The sequence below is a fragment of the Malania oleifera genome, chromosome 4 (genome assembly GCF_029873635.1).
Source record: "Malania oleifera isolate guangnan ecotype guangnan chromosome 4, ASM2987363v1, whole genome shotgun sequence".
Taxonomy (NCBI): domain Eukaryota; kingdom Viridiplantae; phylum Streptophyta; class Magnoliopsida; order Santalales; family Ximeniaceae; genus Malania; species Malania oleifera.
Genome location: NC_080420.1, coordinates 96,099,170 through 96,117,022, shown reverse-complemented (window position 1 = coordinate 96,117,022; position 17,853 = coordinate 96,099,170). Strand labels below are relative to the sequence as shown.

The 17,853-nt window shown below is 36.2% G+C and overlaps 1 protein-coding gene across 1 annotated transcript in view; it reads left to right on the top strand.

Moving 5' to 3' along the window:
* Positions 1-16,853, top strand: part of LOC131153562 (2-alkenal reductase (NADP(+)-dependent)) — a 30,142-nt gene extending 13,289 nt beyond the window's left edge. Inside the window, exons 3-5 of the mRNA XM_058105950.1 lie at positions 2,105-2,271; positions 2,417-2,499; positions 16,201-16,853. Coding sequence (XP_057961933.1) covers positions 2,105-2,271; positions 2,417-2,499; positions 16,201-16,579 — 629 coding nt within the window. The 3' untranslated portion in view covers positions 16,580-16,853. The remainder of the gene's footprint in view (positions 1-2,104; positions 2,272-2,416; positions 2,500-16,200) is intronic.
* The last annotated feature ends 1,000 nt before the right edge of the window (positions 16,854-17,853 follow it).

The window sequence follows — 17,853 nt, the reverse complement described above, 5'->3', positions numbered from 1 at the left end:
TCCCCTTTTATGGGTGAGCCCTCACTTGAATTATGCTTTAATGCTCCTCCCCCCATTGAATTAGGGACTATAAGCATTATGTGGGGGTTTCATGCCCCTTTATCTTCTCTTGGAGTTAATATGTGCTCCTTTATTTCCTAGGGAGCCCAAAAGCCTTCTCATTGATTACCATTGATCTCTTGTGACACATGTCATATTTTGGTCCTGTCAGCTTCTTTTCAGTTCTTCCCTTTGTGATTAGCTTTGGTACTTATATAGCTTACTAAGCACAATAGCTTTGGTGCTTATGTAGCTTATTAGGTACAATAGGCTATCTGGATTCTTTTCAATTCATTTAGGGCTGGAACTTGACCCTCCTCTTCACAATTTCAGCTGTTTCCCATTTCTACAGGGTAGACTTCTTGCTAGGTTGGTCTACACTCTCATATATTAAGCATACATGGAAAAAATAAAATGGCACATGACTTAGCCATGATGGGGGCATTTGTCAATGAAAATCTATCCTACAGCGGGCACCTTTGCAGAATGCAGACCCACCCACTCCAAGGAATAAAAAAATAAAAATAAAATTGCTTTGGCTCCAGCCAGAATTAAAAAAATCCTCTTGACACCTTTTATCTTAAGGTGAAAAGGTGCCTCTAGGTGGTGGTCTTAATGCCTTGTGTTATGGGCTTGGTCCTTTCCAACCATCTCATGCAGCACTTGCCTCATTTCCCGTGCATACGAGCAGTTTGTGAAGTTGAGTACTATTAAAGGCACTTGATTGATTGAAGTAAGTTGCCAAGTTTCTAAATACATGCATAAAATGCACTCAAATGCCTGTGTGCATGACCTCATGTGTTCCCTAGCATGCATAAATGATTGAATTGCCTATCCTGCGTGGTCTTGTTTTTATCTTTGTTTGATGTCTTGATCAGTTCAAATCAGTAAATTTTTTTTTTGACCCGTTTAAAGGCATTGCTTCATATTGAAGTGCACACCATTAGAAAAGAAAAAAATATTATGGAATAGGCACAGATAAATCATTTTGCTTGCTAGATAAAGCACAATATGCACTCCATCTGCATTTGTAAATATGTTGGTGAAAAATGTCAGTGTTTTTTGCTTGATGAGGTTGTCCAAGCAGTAAGCATTGAGGGTTGGAAATTTGCACTTCAACTTGCCATTTGGCGTCGCAGCTTGACCCTAACTTGAGCTTGAGTTTTTGAATTTTGCTAGCCATTGTGCTCTTTGCTTTTTGAGTTTGATATTCTGCTATGGGAAAATTCTAGGGCCCATTTAGTTGTGGAAAACAGTTTTCATTTTCCATTTTAGTTTTCCAGAAAATATAAAAGAAGTTAGCGAATTTTTTATTTTTACGACATTTGTATGAAATAAATGAACAACAATAAATAGTTTTGACACTATTTTCTTGTGCAAATAGTTTTAATTTTTCATTTCTAATTTTTCAAAGTCCAAAAAATGCTTTGTGTGGTTTATATATAGAGTTTCTTCTAAATCCACATAACTCCTAATTCGAGCCCCAAAATCCATGATTCAAATATTACCTTACATAAATTTTGGAAAATTGGAAATAAGTCGTCTTTTTTGCGATTATTTTGAAATCTAGAAACAAAAAATAAAAAATCGTTTTGCACATTTAAACACTCTTTACTTTCTATATTTTTAATATGAATCTTAAAAAATTAAAAAAATAAGGTAAAATTTTTATAATTCTTTGGAAAACTAAAAACAGAAAATGTTTTTCATAATTAAATAGGCCCCTAGATTTTTTACTTTCGTCTTTTTAAAAACTTTCTTTGAATGGGGTGGTACTTCTGTCTGCGTATTCATTTCTCAATCCTAGTTGGTTGGCCTTTGAAGAAACACAAATACTTTTTTGACCAGAAAATTAATCTAAATAACAAGTTATTGTTTTACTTTTTAATGCAGTCAACAATCACTTCTATGAGTTACAAAGAGAAAATTTAGCTGCATTTCTTGTACATTTTCTGTTGTCAATAAGAAGGCTACTTTCTTCTTATTATGATCATTAGGTGGCTTTTTGATTAAATTATGATGCTTTTGGATTTAGAATGATTTGATTAATATTATTTTCTTTTAGGTATGCCGGGTTTTACTGCTTATGCTGGATTTTATGAGGTTTGTTTTCCTAAAGAAGGGGAATATGTTTTTGTCTCTGCGGCTTCTGGAGCTGTTGGTCAGCTTGTTGGGCAACTTGCCAAGCTACATGGATGCTATGTAGTTGGAAGTGTTGGAACAAGCCAAAAAGTAAGTTTCATCCTTAGTGACATCACTAATCACCTGTTTTCTTCATTATTTAATATGGCTTATTTAACATATTAGTTAATCTGTTCAATGTTTGACTTCTGTGAGCACTGGTAAAAAGGAAACTAATATGCATTGGGAATATTAGGTTGATCTTTTGAAGAATAAGCTTGGGTTTGATGATGCTTTCAACTACAAGGAAGAGCCAGACTTTTGTGTGGCTTTGAAAAGGTTAGTGATGTGATTTTTAGAATGTTGAATGTGATTAATGATTATTATATGCAACTGCAGCTTCTGCTTTTAAAAATAATGCAATGGTTAACCTGTGTAGCAGAAGTCATGCCAGCAGCCAGTTGTCCTGTTTGATGACTTTGGCTTGAGACTTTGGCAAATTATGTCAACCCTATGATTATGCTCAGGATTAACTCAAATCCAGTGCTCATAGTGTTTTTAAATTGGTCCATCTTAATCAAATTGGCCTAAATATAAGTAGTATATAAATGATAAAATTGTAAAATATAATCTAGAAAGAAAAGTAAAACAAGTTGTCTACTATCCTATCCAATATGTGGTGGTTATGATTTAAGTAAAGCTGCTGCTTTTTTTTATAAAATAATAGTATGACATCTTACTTTAGAAGTAATTATATAACCTTGGTTTGGTCTTTCATTTTCTTTTTGAAGTTCGTGTTGTGGGCTCCTGTGGGAAAACCGTGTATAATTAGTTAGCTATTTTAGGATATTCTTTTAATAACATTGTATCCTTAGAATTAGACTTATACAGCTAATTTTCCTATTTTGTTAGGGTGTCCCATAAATCATGGGATTTCCTATTCTGTTAGGGTGTCCCATAAATCATGGGATTTGATTTATTAATTTACTTTTTAGGAATGCTAGGATTGTTGTATATATTCACATGTAATGTTCAGATCAATACATAACTCTTTTCAATTTTTGACATGGTATCAGAGCCAAATTAGGCTCCTTAGGGTTTCAATTTTTTTTTTTTTTTTCAGCCTTCATTGCTGGTTTCTTCCCGTTTTTGCAGACCTCTGTTCTATATTTTTTGAGCTCGTGCACCTCTTTTTCTGCCAAACAGGGCTTGTTTCGTCAAAGCCTTAAAAACTTCTGTTTGCCTTCATTGCCAATTTTTCTCTTCTGTGGGTTTCACTTTTGCCCAGTCGTCATCATCATTTCTGCTTCCGGTTGACATCATCATTGATTAGCTGATTGTTCAAGCCTTCAAGATGTCAGAAATCGTGGAGACTACTACTACAGCCCAATCAGAATAGGTAATCCGACCCCAACAAGCAGGAGAATTGCAGAATATTCATGCCTCCTACATGTTAGATGGAAAGAACTACCTTAAGTGGTCTCAACTCATTCGTGCAGTTTTGAAAGGCAAGGGAAAGATTAGCCATCTCACGGGTATAGGTCCTAAATGAGGGGATCCTAAGTTTGAAGCATGTGATGAAGAAGACTCTTTCATCATGGCGTGGTTGTGGAATTCCAGGATTCCAGAAATAAGTGACACGTGCATGTTTTTGGCTACTGCAAAGGACATCTAGGATGCGATTCAGCAAACCTATTCCAAAGCTAATGATGCAGCACAAGTCTACGAGGTCAAGGTAAAAACTATGGCTGCAAAACAAGGGAATAAAACAGTCACTGAATATGCAAATCAACTGAAATCCTTGTGGCAGGAATTGGAACACTACCGGGTGATAAAAACAAAATGCTCCGATGATGCAGCGGATCTAAAGGCCTTTATTGAACAAGATAGGGTGTATGATTTTCTGGTTGGACTTAATCCAAAATTTGATCAAGTGAGGATACAGATTCTTGGGAATCCGGAGGTTCCAAGCTTTAACAAAGTAGTGGCTATAATCCGAAGTGAAGAAAGTAGAAGAGGGTTGATGCTTGAACCACAAATCACTGATAGTTCAGCTATGGTGGCTAGTGGTAACAATAAATCAGCCACAAACATGGAGAGAGGAGCAACACTTGAAGGAGAAAAAGGTGGCCAGCTGAAAACCCAAAATCGTGACGGATTATGGTAAACTTACTGCAAGAAGTCTCGTCACACCCGTGAAAAATGCTGGAAACTTCATGGAAAGCCTCTAAGCCGAGAATGGGGCCAAAAAGGAGGACAACCACAGAACAATGGACAAGTCCACATTGCTGTAGGACCACAAGGTGAATCGACATCGTAGGAGCTGAGTAGTTTCAACCAAGAAGAGATTGAGAGGCTGAGATCACTTATCAACAATCTTGGAAAACCTGAAGGATCTCCAGGTACTTGTTCTTTGGCATATTCAGGTGAGCTTCCATCTTCTATTGGATTAAATGTCTCAGATAAAACCTTTACCAACTCTTGGGTCATGGACTCTAGAGCAACCAATCATATGACCTATTTATTAAATATTTTTTCAACCTATACTCCATGCCCAAGCAGTAGGAAAATAGCCATAGCAGATGGATCCTTGACTATTGTAGCTGGTTTTGGGGATGTGAAAATAAGACCATCAGTAACTTTGAAAAATTTCCTTCATGTTCCTAAATTGTCCACAAATCTGCTCTCTATACATAAACTCACTCAAGATTTATGTTGTAATGTGATTTTTGACAGTAGTAATTGTATATTTTAGGACAAGGATTTGGGGAAGATGATTGGACGTGCTAGGGAAAGGAATAGCCTTTACTATCTTGAAACACCAAGTCAGTTGCACATGACCAAGGACAGATTATCTTCTTCCTTTATGTCAGAGTTTGTCTTATCCAATAAAGAAAAAATTTTACTTCATTATTGCCGACTTTGACATCCATCGTTTAGGGTTATTAAAGTTATGTTTCCTTCCTTGTTTAAGGATTTAGATGTTGAAAACTTTCAGTGTGAGGTATGTGAACTTGCTAAACCGAGCATGTACCTTTTCCAATTAGTTACAAAAGAAGCTCAATTCCTTTCTATCTTATTCACAGTGATATTTGGGGTCCATCTTTTTAATGTTTTTGGGGCAAGATGGTTTGTTTCTTTCATTGATGATTGCACTAGTGTTACCTGGATTTTCTTGCTTAAACATAAGTCTGATGTTAGTATTGTGTTCCAAAATTTCTATTCCATGATCAAAAACCAATTTGGGGTCAATATCAAAAGGTTTAGGTCAGATAATGCCAGGGACTATTTCAATCAAATTCTTACCCCATATTTTCAGACAGAAGGAATAGTACATGAGTCATCTTGTGTCAATAGCCCACAACAAAATGGGGCAGCAGAGAGGAAAAATGGCCATCTCCTTGAAAAAACCAAAGCTTTGTTGTTTCAAAAAAATGTGTCTTAAGGTTTTTTGGGGGGAAGCAGTTCTGACAGCCACTCATCTGATAAATCATTTGCCTTCAAGAGTCTTGGGTTTCAAGAGTCCTATGGACATACTTTCCACATTCTACCTAGACCTAACTACTACAAACAACCTTGTTTCTAGGATTTTTGGGTGTGTCATTTGTCCATGTTCATAGTCACAACAGGGGGAAATTAGATCCGAGGGCTCTAAAATGTGTCTTTGTGGGCTATTCTTCGACTCAAGAAGGATACAAGTGTTACCACCCTCCGTCAAAGAAATTCTATGTCTCGGTGGATGTTACATTCAATGAACAAGAGTCTTATTTCACTAATCCTTATCTTCAGGGGGAGAATTCAACTAGGGAAGATAAGGAAGATTTTTTTCTTGATTTGCCATCAATTCCTATGCCTAAAACCTCGAACCCTATACCTATACCTCCTTGTTCATCTTGTTCCAACCGTGTACCTGAGAGTTTTGCTGAACCTGTGCTTGAAACACCAAATGAACCCAAAGAAAAGACCGATTCTGCTCCTAGAAATACCTTATTTGGCAAGGTGTTCACAAGAAGGAAGATGGCTGTTCTTGAACCAATGCAGGTCCAAGAGTCCAACTCAAATCGTTTGAATGAGGTAACAATTATTAACCATCCATTGCAAGATGAAACTGAATCTCATGTTGATAATGATGACCAGGACCTTCCAATTGCCGTTAGGAAAGGAACTCGAAAATGCACAAAGCAACCATTGTACCCTCTTGCACATTTTTTGTTGTTTAAGAATTTTTCACCATCCTATAGAGTCTTTCTTGTAAGCGTAAATACCATCACCATTCCTACCACATTATCTGAGGCTTTGTCCAATGGAAAATGGAGACAAGCTATGAATGTGGAGATGGAGGCGTTGGAAAAGAACACGACTTGGGAGTTGGTGAGGTTACCGGCAGGAAAGAAACTGGTGGGCTGTAAGTGGGTATATACAGTGAAGTATAGGGCAGATGGGTCGATTGAGAGATACAAGGTGTGGTTGGTAGCCAAGGGGTATACTCAAACCTATGGGATTGATTATTTAGAGACCTTGCTCCTATTGCAAAAGATGAACATGGTTAGAGTATTATTATCACTAGCAGCTAATTATGGTTGGGAGTTGCAACAATTTGATGTCAAGAATGCTTTCTTACATGGGGAACTAGAGGAAGAGATTTATATGCAAGTTCCATCGGGATATGGGAAGAATTTGGCTACTCACACTGTGTGTAAATTGAAAAAGGCACTGTATGGCCTTAAGCAATCACCACGAGCGTGGTTTGGGAGATTTGCAAGAGTTATGTTGGCTATGGGATACAAACAAAGTCAAGGGGATCACACATTGTTCATTAAACACTCTTCTTCAGGGGAAGTTATAGTCCTTCAAGTGTATGTTGATGACATAATAGTGACGGGAGATGATGCTAAGGAGAAACAGGTCTTGAGTCAATATTTGGCTAAAGAGTTTGAAATTAAAGCGTTAGGGAGACTGAAGTATTTTCTCGGGATTGAGGTTGCTCACTTTAGGCAGGGAATTTTTATCTCTCAACAGAAGTGTGTTATAGATCTTCTCAAGGAAACTGGCAAGACAGCATGCAAACCAACAAGTACTCCCATGGATTCTAATCTTAAACTAGGAAAAGCTGAGGAGGATGTCGCAGTAGACAGAGAAATGTATCAACGCCTGGTAGGAAGACTCATTTATTTTGTCTCACACACAACCAGATATAGCATATGTAGGGAGTGTGATTAGTCAGTTTATGCATAGCCTGAAGGAAGTTCATTTACAAGCAGCCCATAGAGTACTACAGTATCTCAAGGGAACACCAGGGAAAGGTATCATGTTTAGAAGAAATGGAGGATTGGTACTTGAGGCATACACTGATGCTTATTATGATGGATCAATTGTTGATAGAAAATCAACCTCAGGATATTGCACCTTTCTTGGTGGGAATCTTGTGACATGGAGAAGTAAAAAACAAAGTGTGTAGCTCGATCGAGTGCAGAGGCTGAATTTTGGGCAATGGCTCAAGGTGTGTGAACTACTTTGGCTGAAGATCATCCTTGAAGATTTGAAGATTAGGTGGGATGGCCCTATAAGACTTTATTGTGACAACAAATCTGCAATCAGCATAGCTCATAACCCAGTACAACATGACCAAATGAAGCACATTGAAGTTGACAGACACTTTATCAAAGAAAAGTTGGAGAGTGGATTGAATTGTATACCTTACGTGTCTACACATGGTCAACTTGCTGATGTCCTTACGAAAGGGTTGAGTAGCTCTGTTTTCCAAACTATTGTTTCCAAGCTAGGAATGGAGAATACCTATTCACCAGCTTGAGGGGGAGTGTGGGAAAACCATGTATAATTAGCTAGCTATTTTAGGATATTCTTTTAATAAAAGATTGTATCCTTAGAATTAGGCCTATACAGCTAAGTTTCCTATTTTGTTAGGGTGTCCCATAAATCATGGGATTTCCTAATCTGTTAGGGTGTCCCATAAATCATGGGATTTGATTTATTAATTTACTTTTTTGGAATGTTAGGATTGTTGTATATATTCACATGTAATGTTTAGATCAATACATAACTCTTTTCAATTTTCGACAGCTCCCATCCTAAAGAAATACCTATCCTTTCCTTCAAGGGGGGCTATGTGGAATGAAAAATATAACTCAGAATCCAAGAAAATATTATGATCAAAATTGTGTTAAGTGTCGTAACATTATGATCAACCATAAATGGCATGGTGAAGAAACAAGAATATAACTTTTAGGGTTTGTTTGGTCTCACTTTTAAACAAGCTATCTAATAAGAAAACATAATTGGTTTTTTGTACAATTGAATTCTTAAAGGCAAAAAGGATAATTCTAAGTATTAAAAATTTAAACTTAATTGTATAAACATGTTTAAAAATGAAACAAAAGTATATTGCATCTTAAGGGGTTACCTAGCATCATAACCATACTTTACTACTTCCACCACCACCATTATCAGTGCCACTTGCTACTGTCACTCACAATCCTACCTACCCAAAAATGGACGAAGTCTTTGAACTAATTTGAAATGCTAGGCTTCAACGGGATTTTCTTATACAAAGGCACTATTTGGACATAAGAAAGATGAGTAATGTTATTTTCTATTGTTATTGATGTTATTAAGCATAAGTTGGTAAGGATGTTAACAGTCACGATCTTGTACTTGACACATACTATAAGTAGAGGAGACTTATCACTATGATGAGATTTTCCAATTTACTGAACATTGTTAGCATGGTATTAGGGATGGTCTTCAGACCTAAACCATAAGTGTTGTAGCGACTGCCAAACTGAGTCCTAAACCTCATAACTGTGTACATGTTTACAATAGGAGGGTTGTGAGTACCACCACATACTTGAAATGGACCCATCAGCTGTTAAAGAACACCATAGTTGCCAGAAAGTTCCTAGACTATGGTACATGTTCAGAGACATAAAAACCCCTGAGATTTTCAAATCAATTCCACAACCACCAACAAACATTAGTAAAGCTGTGAACTCCCATTGCTATAGGTCCTCCTAGATTTCCTTGTCAGTTGGATGAAGGCTAATGGCTCCAACTCCACACTGAGGCATGTGGGGCTTTGTATGGCTCCCTTTTTGGTTTGATCTAAGTTCCACATGGTTTGATTTCCTCTCTAGACCATGTTATCAAGTTTTAGGTCATGGATTTAGTTCAAAGATCCAATTTTTTTAGTTTTTCATGAGTGGCATTTTGTTAATGATCATTTGGTACAGTTGGAGGTTGTTTGCCTTTGGTAGCTGTTCATTGGAGGCTTAGGTAGTGTTGTGTCATTATGTTTGTGATTTTGTTCCGATGTTTTCTTGGTTTGTTTGTGTGTGTGTGGAATGGAGTTCCTTTATTTCTCCGTAAATCACCATAGACTACAACCAAGAAGTTGAATACGAGTAATTATAGGCTGTGGTCTAAAGCTGTGAAGCTGTATTTGATAGGATTTTGTAAGTCAAAACACTTGTTTTTAACCTGAACGAGTTATGACAAATAGCAAGAAGCATAGGTGCAACCCATTGTTCGTCTCCTTTTTTGAAACTTGATGGGATCACGGATTGCATGAATGCGAACGCATTTGGATGTATGCAAGGAGATTTAGGACCATGTTATTTGTGATCTCTCTCTGAAGTACTTTTAGCTACAATAGGGAGACATGGGTGCCACTAAGTAATTCATTGAGATTAAGCACATTCATAAGGATCTTAACATCGTGCAACCCATAACAACTGATGTTCATGCGATACCAAGGCAGAGATATCAAATACTAGTTTTTTGAGTCGTTGCGGGTTTGAAATTAGAGTTTTAACTCGTCCAGTCCCTTGGAATTGGTGAATGCCATCTTTTGCTGATGTTTACCTCCTCTATCATCCATTCCTTAATGCCTAGTTTAGGTATTTTGACCTGCATTTGTTACATAAATTGGTTTTGGCTATTAGACAAGTAGTAGCAGAAGTTCCTAGGATGGTTTGAGTGATCTAGAGGAAAAGATGGACGCAATAAAAGTCCCCCCCCCCCCCCCAAAAAAAGTAAGTGTACTCGTTGTGGATGAGGAGTCACATGATTGAGTAGTGTTGGGATTGTCAACATCGGGTTTTGAAGACCCGTTTGGGTTGCCAACATTTGGTGACCATTTACAAACCAACAAATGTAGACAACCAAACTATTGGTTCCCTAACTTGCTTATTTATTTTATAAAATGGAGTCATCACTCTATTTTAATTTTGAAAAAGCAAAATAAAGGAAAACCTTTTTTAAAAGAGATTAGGTCCAAGAGTACTTTTTTGAATAGGGAAGGTAATACTTTAAATCTTTTTTTTTTATTGGAATTCAAAGAATTAGTATCCTAAAACATCCATTCTATGAATGGTTACTGTGCTTACCTTTTGTGTGTATGTCTATGTGTATCTCCCATTTTGAAAGCAAATTTTTGAAAGAAATAGTTGGAATTTGAATGAACATTTAAAAAATCATTTTGAAGAACCAGGTGGTTGACCGCCTTCAGAGGCCAATCAATTGCCCTTTTGCAAGCTTTTATTATTTTTTCTTATTTGTTTTAGAAATTTACTAACCCTTAATCACTTTGGAAAGATTTTCTTAGGATCTATACAGAGGACCTAATCTCATGAAAATCCCACTACTTAATGCCTATTCAAAATGAACATACAAACATACACAAATTGAAATAAAGAAAAGAAGAAAGGGAAACTTTTTGGTTTTTTTTTTTTTGGTATGGCTGTATTTACAAAGTATACTGGTTACATATAAAAAGGAATCATGCCATCTGTAGTTCCCAAAAAAAAAAATTTTAATTTCAATGTTCAAAAATTTTTTTGGGTTGTTTTATTGAGAAACTCTTGAATTTGCATGATTTGGTTTCTTTGAGAGGAAAATTATAAAACTCAACTTGAAAGCTCTTCATTACCTTTTTAGAAAAGAGGCTTTTTGATCCATTCAACAGCCACGTCCTGTATGGTTCATTAAAAAGTTAAATTTTTCAAAAAGATGCTTTGGTTTCTTTGGAAGGAAAACAATAAAACCTATTTTGGAAAGTGGATTTTTTGGAGGGAGAATCACAAAACTGCCCTAACGTTTTGTTAAAAAGATTGGAGGACACCCAAACACCGCATTATGGATGTATGACTCCAAAATGGTTTGAAAATTTTGCAAAAATCATGGAAGTTTTTATGAAAACATCACACAAATTCATTTTCTTTATGAAAAAGGTTGGTTTTTGTGGAGAAACCATGAAAACCTCTACATAAATATCAATCCAATTCAATCAAATGTGCCCTTCCAAGTGTAAAGACCCAGGAACACTTGAAATCCTCGAGGAAATCAAGGAAAAGTGTAGAAACTAGCACTCTCGGGATTTGACAGTCGACCACTTGCAGAGGTTGGTTGATTGCTTGTAGCCAACGACTACTTATTCAAAAAGACAAGGGGCTGGTCGACTCCCTACATGTACACTTCTGCATAATCATGCAATTTTGATGCTGAACATGCCTTTTTCTATGCAATCAAAGTAGAAACATATTCTACTATTTGTAAATCATGAGGCATTGGTCACAATATTCAAATAATCATCAACATGCCTCAACATTCCAAAATTTGTGAGTAGAAATAAATGAAGTAGAGGATTTGGTACTTGACCTTATTGAAGAATAATCCTTTGTAAATCAAGTGGAAGACGCCCTCATTTCAAATCACATCCTAAATCCCCTTTCAAGAGAAGATGTGTGTGGCTTTCTCTCTTTTCCTTCTTTCAACCTAAGTTCCTTTTTTACCCTACAAAAAACATTTGGACATGCCTTAATCTCTCCCCCAAGAGGTCCTTTTATAGACCTCCAATAGAATGAAGGGAAAGGGTTCTTTGAATTTGAAATTTTCAGAGTTCAAATTCAAAAAATAACTTCCAATAACTGCCAACCACCAATTGCCAATGTCGGAGGTTGACGTGATATCATTGAGGTACATGGTCAGTCCAAATTTCTCAATCAATCATTGAAGGACAACTCAAAAATTTGAAAATTAGCAGAGTTGGTCGATTGCATAAGAGAGCGAGTCGATTGCTTATGGGTGGCGCCAATCAAAGGATATGGAGGTAAGATCGGTTGATTGCCCAAAGTGGCACGTCCTAGAGAAAACTTTTGCTTTCTCTTCCCTTTTTTTATTTTTTATTTTTGACATATTCATTTGGGTTGAAATTTGTTTGTTCAAAAAAATGACAATTGATGGGGATCTTTAATTCAAGCCCCCACGCAACACCAAAGTAGTCATCATAGATTCCATTCTAATAGATGTGTCTATTGGAGAGCAACACACTATATTTGTCTTGAAGGAAAAGCATTTAAAGTTCTTGCGTTATCAGACATTCTAGCATGCATTTGATCCCATTTCATCTCTTGCTCATATAGGTAATCTTACTGCGTGCTTCTCATCGAGCGTCTCTCTCACTAGTCTTTGAGTTATAGGTTTAGTTGCTACTAACCATATGACAGGTATTACCAACTTCTTATCCACCCCCAGTATTTTGAAAACTTAGTTTATGTGACCCTTATTGATGGATCCACTACTATAATTAAGTAAATGGGGACAGTAAATCCTACTTCTGTCTCTCTTTTCCATTTTGTAAATTCCTAAGTTTCCCTCTAATCTTATGTCTGTTACGATCACAATATTAAGAAATTGATCCTTAAGTTTCTTTTCTCATTCTGTTGTCACTTAGAATTTGAAGATGAGGAAGACGATTGGTGGAAGGTTAGTGGAATTTACGTTAGTGGAATTTACTACTTTGAGTCACTATCTCCTTCTACTACTCAGATTGCTGCTACACCACTTCAAATTATTGTCACCTTGGTCATCCTTCATTGGACAAGTTAAAACAGTTAAGTTACTTTAAATTCTGCATCTAGTCTTGCGTTTTGAGTCTTGTTAGTTGAGCAAGCACCATCATGTTTCATTTGCTTCCCAAGTCAACATAAAGGCAATTAGCCCTTTCATGTTGTTCATTATGATGTTTGGGGGTCTTAGTCGTGTTGCTTCGATGTTGATTTTATGATTTTATTTTTATTTATTTTTATTTTTATTTTTATTTTTATTTTTAGTTTTATTTTTTTGTGATTTTTGTGTATGACTACTTAAGGATGACTTGGCTTTTTTAAATAAAGGATCATTATGAGTTATTTAATAAAAGATCATGTAAAAAAGAATCAATTTGCTTACCTACCAAAATACTTGTAGTGATAATGCCGAGAACTACTTTAGTATTCAATTCACTACCTATATGACTAATTCTAACTCATCTCATGCCCATGCTCCACAGGAAAAATGGAATCTTAGGGAGGAAAAGCAGACATATCCCCAAAGTCCCCCATACCTTGTTGTATAATATTCTTATAAGTGTTTTGGGGTGATGTCGTGTTCATTGCTTGCTCTCTTACCAAATAATGTTATTCTTTGTCCTTGGTGGTAGAATATCCTGTTTGGTTCTCTTCTTGGATTTTTGTCTTCACCACCTCATCGTATAATTGGGTGCGTCATTTGTACATCAGTTAACCCCAAGAGTCGATAATTTAGATCCTCGTGCTATCTATTATATTTTTTTATTTTGGGCTATTCTTGTACTTAAAAGAGATGTCACTGTTATAATACTACTTTGCATCATTTATTTATCCGTGTTTACGTTTTCTTCTTGGAGCCCATGCCATATAATTCTAATTTCTTGATCTTGCTCTTTGTGAGTGCTCTCCTCTAGCTAATCTTTTGGATAATGACCTACTGTCTTAGCCCAACCATTATCTCAATTGAATCCTTTTAGTTGCTTAGGTTAGGTCATCCTCATTTGTAGGTATACGTAGGACAATGGCTCAAAGGAAGAAAGCCTCCTTGAGATTTTAATGTTACGCCTTTGGTTTCCTTATATGATGATCCAACTTCCTTTGAGAATGTCAAAGTCACCCTTGTATTACTGTCTTGTAACAACTTTATCCATTGTTTCCATTCCTAAATCTCTGTCTTGAGCCTTTTCTAACTCTAGGTGGCGGGCTGCAATGGTTGAAGAGATGCGTGCCTTGCAAGAAAACTATACTAAGCAATTTTCTGTGGCTTTCCTGAAGGCTTGCCTTGTTGCTAGATGGTATACTTAGGTGTATGAGTTGTTATTCTAACACAATCCCATTGGTTGCCAAACTTGCATTTGTAAAACTATTTATCTTGTTAGCCACCACTTTTCATTGGCCTTTGAACTAGTTAGGTGTGAAGAATATCTTCCTACATGGTGATTTTTAGGACAAGGTCTATATGGAGCAACCACCCAGGTTTGTTGCTCACAAAGAGTTAGCATTGGTGCTCATCATGACAAATCCTTATATGATTTGAAGTAATCTCTAGAGCATGGTTTGGTCGGTTTAATGCAGTTTCATTGATGTGCTGTAGATCACTTTGTTTTCTATTGTTATATTGCCACTCGTAGGATCTTGTTGTTTGTGTACTAAGATGAAGAATTTGGGACTGTTGAAATACTTATTAGGCATAGAACCATTCAGATCTCATATAAGGACCATAGGAAGTATACTCTAAAATCTTTTAGATACTTTTAGGATCCTAACCTGTTGATACAGTAATGGATCCTAACAGTAAATTGGTACAAGATGTGGGTGATTTGTTGGCTGAATCTAGATGATACTGGAGGCTTGTTGGGAAGTTGAACTACCTCACCTACTCAACTAGACATATGTTTCACAAATAAGTATTGTCTACTAGTTTCTTAATTCCCCAAACATATCACTAGGATCCTGTCATTTATCTTATGATACCTTAAAGGTGGGCAAGGTCTTTTGTAACAGCATCGGGGTCACATGTTTTTAGAGGTACATGGATGCAAAATAGGCTGGGTCATGACAAGATATCTACCCCTAGGTATTGTGTGTTTGTTGGTGGTAACCTGTTACCTTAGGACAGTAAGAAACAAATTGTGGTGGCTCATCAAGTGCCGAGTCAGTGTATAGGGCCAAAGCTTTCACTGCATCTAAATTGGTTTGGCTGAAGAATGTGTTGGAAGAACTTGGTTTTCAATGAGATCATCTTATGGAGTTGTGTGTGATGGTCAAGCTGTTATTCATATTTCCTCCAATCCGGTCTTCTGTGGGAGGATAAAACACATTGAAATTGACTGTAATTTTGTTTGTAAGAAACTTGTGCAGAGGCTCATTGCAACCATTCATGCGAAGTTCGAATATCAACTTGTTGATTTGTTTACTAAATCTTCGAGCATGCTTGGTAAATCCATTTCTAACAAACTAGGCGCATATGATATCTATGCTCCAGTTTGAGGGGGAGTACTGTTGGTTATTATTATTACATATGTTCGTAAACATGAGTTACGTGATCATTTTGATGTATTTGACATATCCTATATATAGAGAGGGAGACTTATTGCTGTGATGAGATTTTCCAATCTATCGAACACTGTTAACAGCTTTATTTGATTTCCCAAATATTTTTAACCCCTTTATTTCACTCAATCCTTTCCAATATAGGAGAATAGACCAAGTATAAGTCTGTTTTAAATATGCCACAGTTCTAATATCCAACTTTTATGCCTTCAAAGACCTAGATTTATGCAGCATTTGGGAACACATACTTGAGGCCTTGGATTTGGATTTCTGTATTTTGTTTAAATGTGCACAAGTGCAAATCAAAGGCTCATTATTCCCAACCTCAGTGTTAATGTTGTTAACTAGGAAATGCTGAGTGAGGCTCTAATGTTTTTCCTATACAAACCAAGAATGTCCAAGGCATTGAAGGCAACCAATAGCAATTGCCCAATTTATGCCCTTCTGTTGAACGATGCCTCCACCTACCATGCTACTGTCTACATATACTGAATTTCAATTTTTTTGCTGTGTTGATAATTGCAATGCTATGGATGCTGACACAAATTTAGAATCTGTTGTGCATAAACAAATGACAGTTTCTCTAAAATCTAAATGCTTTCCCAACCAACTTCTTGTGATCTAGGTATTTCCCACAAGGCATTGACATCTACTTTGATAACGTGGGTGGTGCCATGCTCGATGCAGCACTTCTCAACATGAGAGTTCATGGTCGGATTGCCATTTGTGGGATGGTTTCTGAGCAGGACCTCTCAGAACCCAAAGGAATTCATAATGTGTTCAATCTCATATCAAAGCGCATTAAGATGCAAGGATTCCTGCAGAGTGACTACTTGCATTTATTCCCACGCTTCGTGGAGGACGTTACTAGTTACTACAAGCAGGGGAAGATTGTGTATGTTGAAGACCTGCACGAGGGCTTGCATTCTGCTCCAGCTGCCTTTGTTGGGCTATATTCGGGGAAGAATGTCGGCAAGCAGCTCATCTGTGTAGCCAAAGAGTAATTCTCCTCATCTGTGTAGCCAAAGAGTAATTCTCCCGGACCGTGGCAAACTTTCAAGTGTGTTGGGTTGCAAGTTGGTGCAACTATTGGAACCTGTTTGGAGTCTCTTACTGATCTCGCAAAAATCATTTATGAATTTAATGCATGTTTTTCTTTTGTATTTTGCAATTGGAATAGACCTTTGGAGTAGTAAATTTCTATTGAATTCAGAATTGCTTTCACTTTCAGTTTTCATTTTGCAAATGAAAGAAAAAAAGGTGATTTTGTGATAAAAAGACTTGCTTGGAGTTTGTGTGGCCATAAATTATTTTCAGTGTGTATGATACAAGGGCTTGTCTTAGAAACAATAAGAAAATTGTGTATGAATACAAGAGCTTGTCTTAGAAACAATAAGAAAAAATTCTTAGCCATGATATTTTCATGATGATTTACCTATTTTGTTATTCAAAACTGTTTACCCTGAGCAAATTACTTGAATGAATCTAAAATGCTTTCTAATTTTTTATATACGAATACTTATTGGCTTTTTTCTTTAATTTGGGTTAAATAAGGTATTAATTAGATGTCTAATTATCTTTGAGTAGATTGTTGAACTTGACTTGTATGGCTTTTAAAAATGTTTTTTAGAATTGTTTTCTTAATTTGAACTATCTTTGAGCCTTGACTCACTTTTTCTTTTTCTTTTTTCTTTCCTACATGCTTAGCCATAATAATGTATTGTGAAGGTGAGATTTATATTTTGGTGGAGTGATAAAACATGACATGATGCAAAAATAAAAATAAAAGAAAGAAAAAACTTGAAAATTTTAAATGTAATTCAATCCAATTTCATTAAAATAGGAACTTGATAACACTATTGGCAGTAGACACAGTAGAATTTGGTTGGAACTACAAAGGAAAGAGTATCTACTTAATTTTCTTATTTTATCTCTTATATAGAAGCATTTAAAGAGGATTATTAAATTTGGTAAACTTTATTTTCATTTATCACATATTCTAATCAAATCCTACCATATTTGGTCAAATTTGTATCACAAAATGTAAATTTTTTTTTAAAATTGGGAATTTGGTTGTATTTTTATTTTTTATTTTTCAGTTTGTTTTTATTTTTTTATTTTTTTGGGGTCCATTCTATGAACCTTGACATTTGGGTTTGGCTAATGAAATATGATTGTACCATCCTCATAATGTGGTGGTGATTATTTAGTTAAGATAGTCGTTGAAAAAACATAAAAGAGTTCACCTAGTAAGGTGACTCATGCATTTGCCTATTCA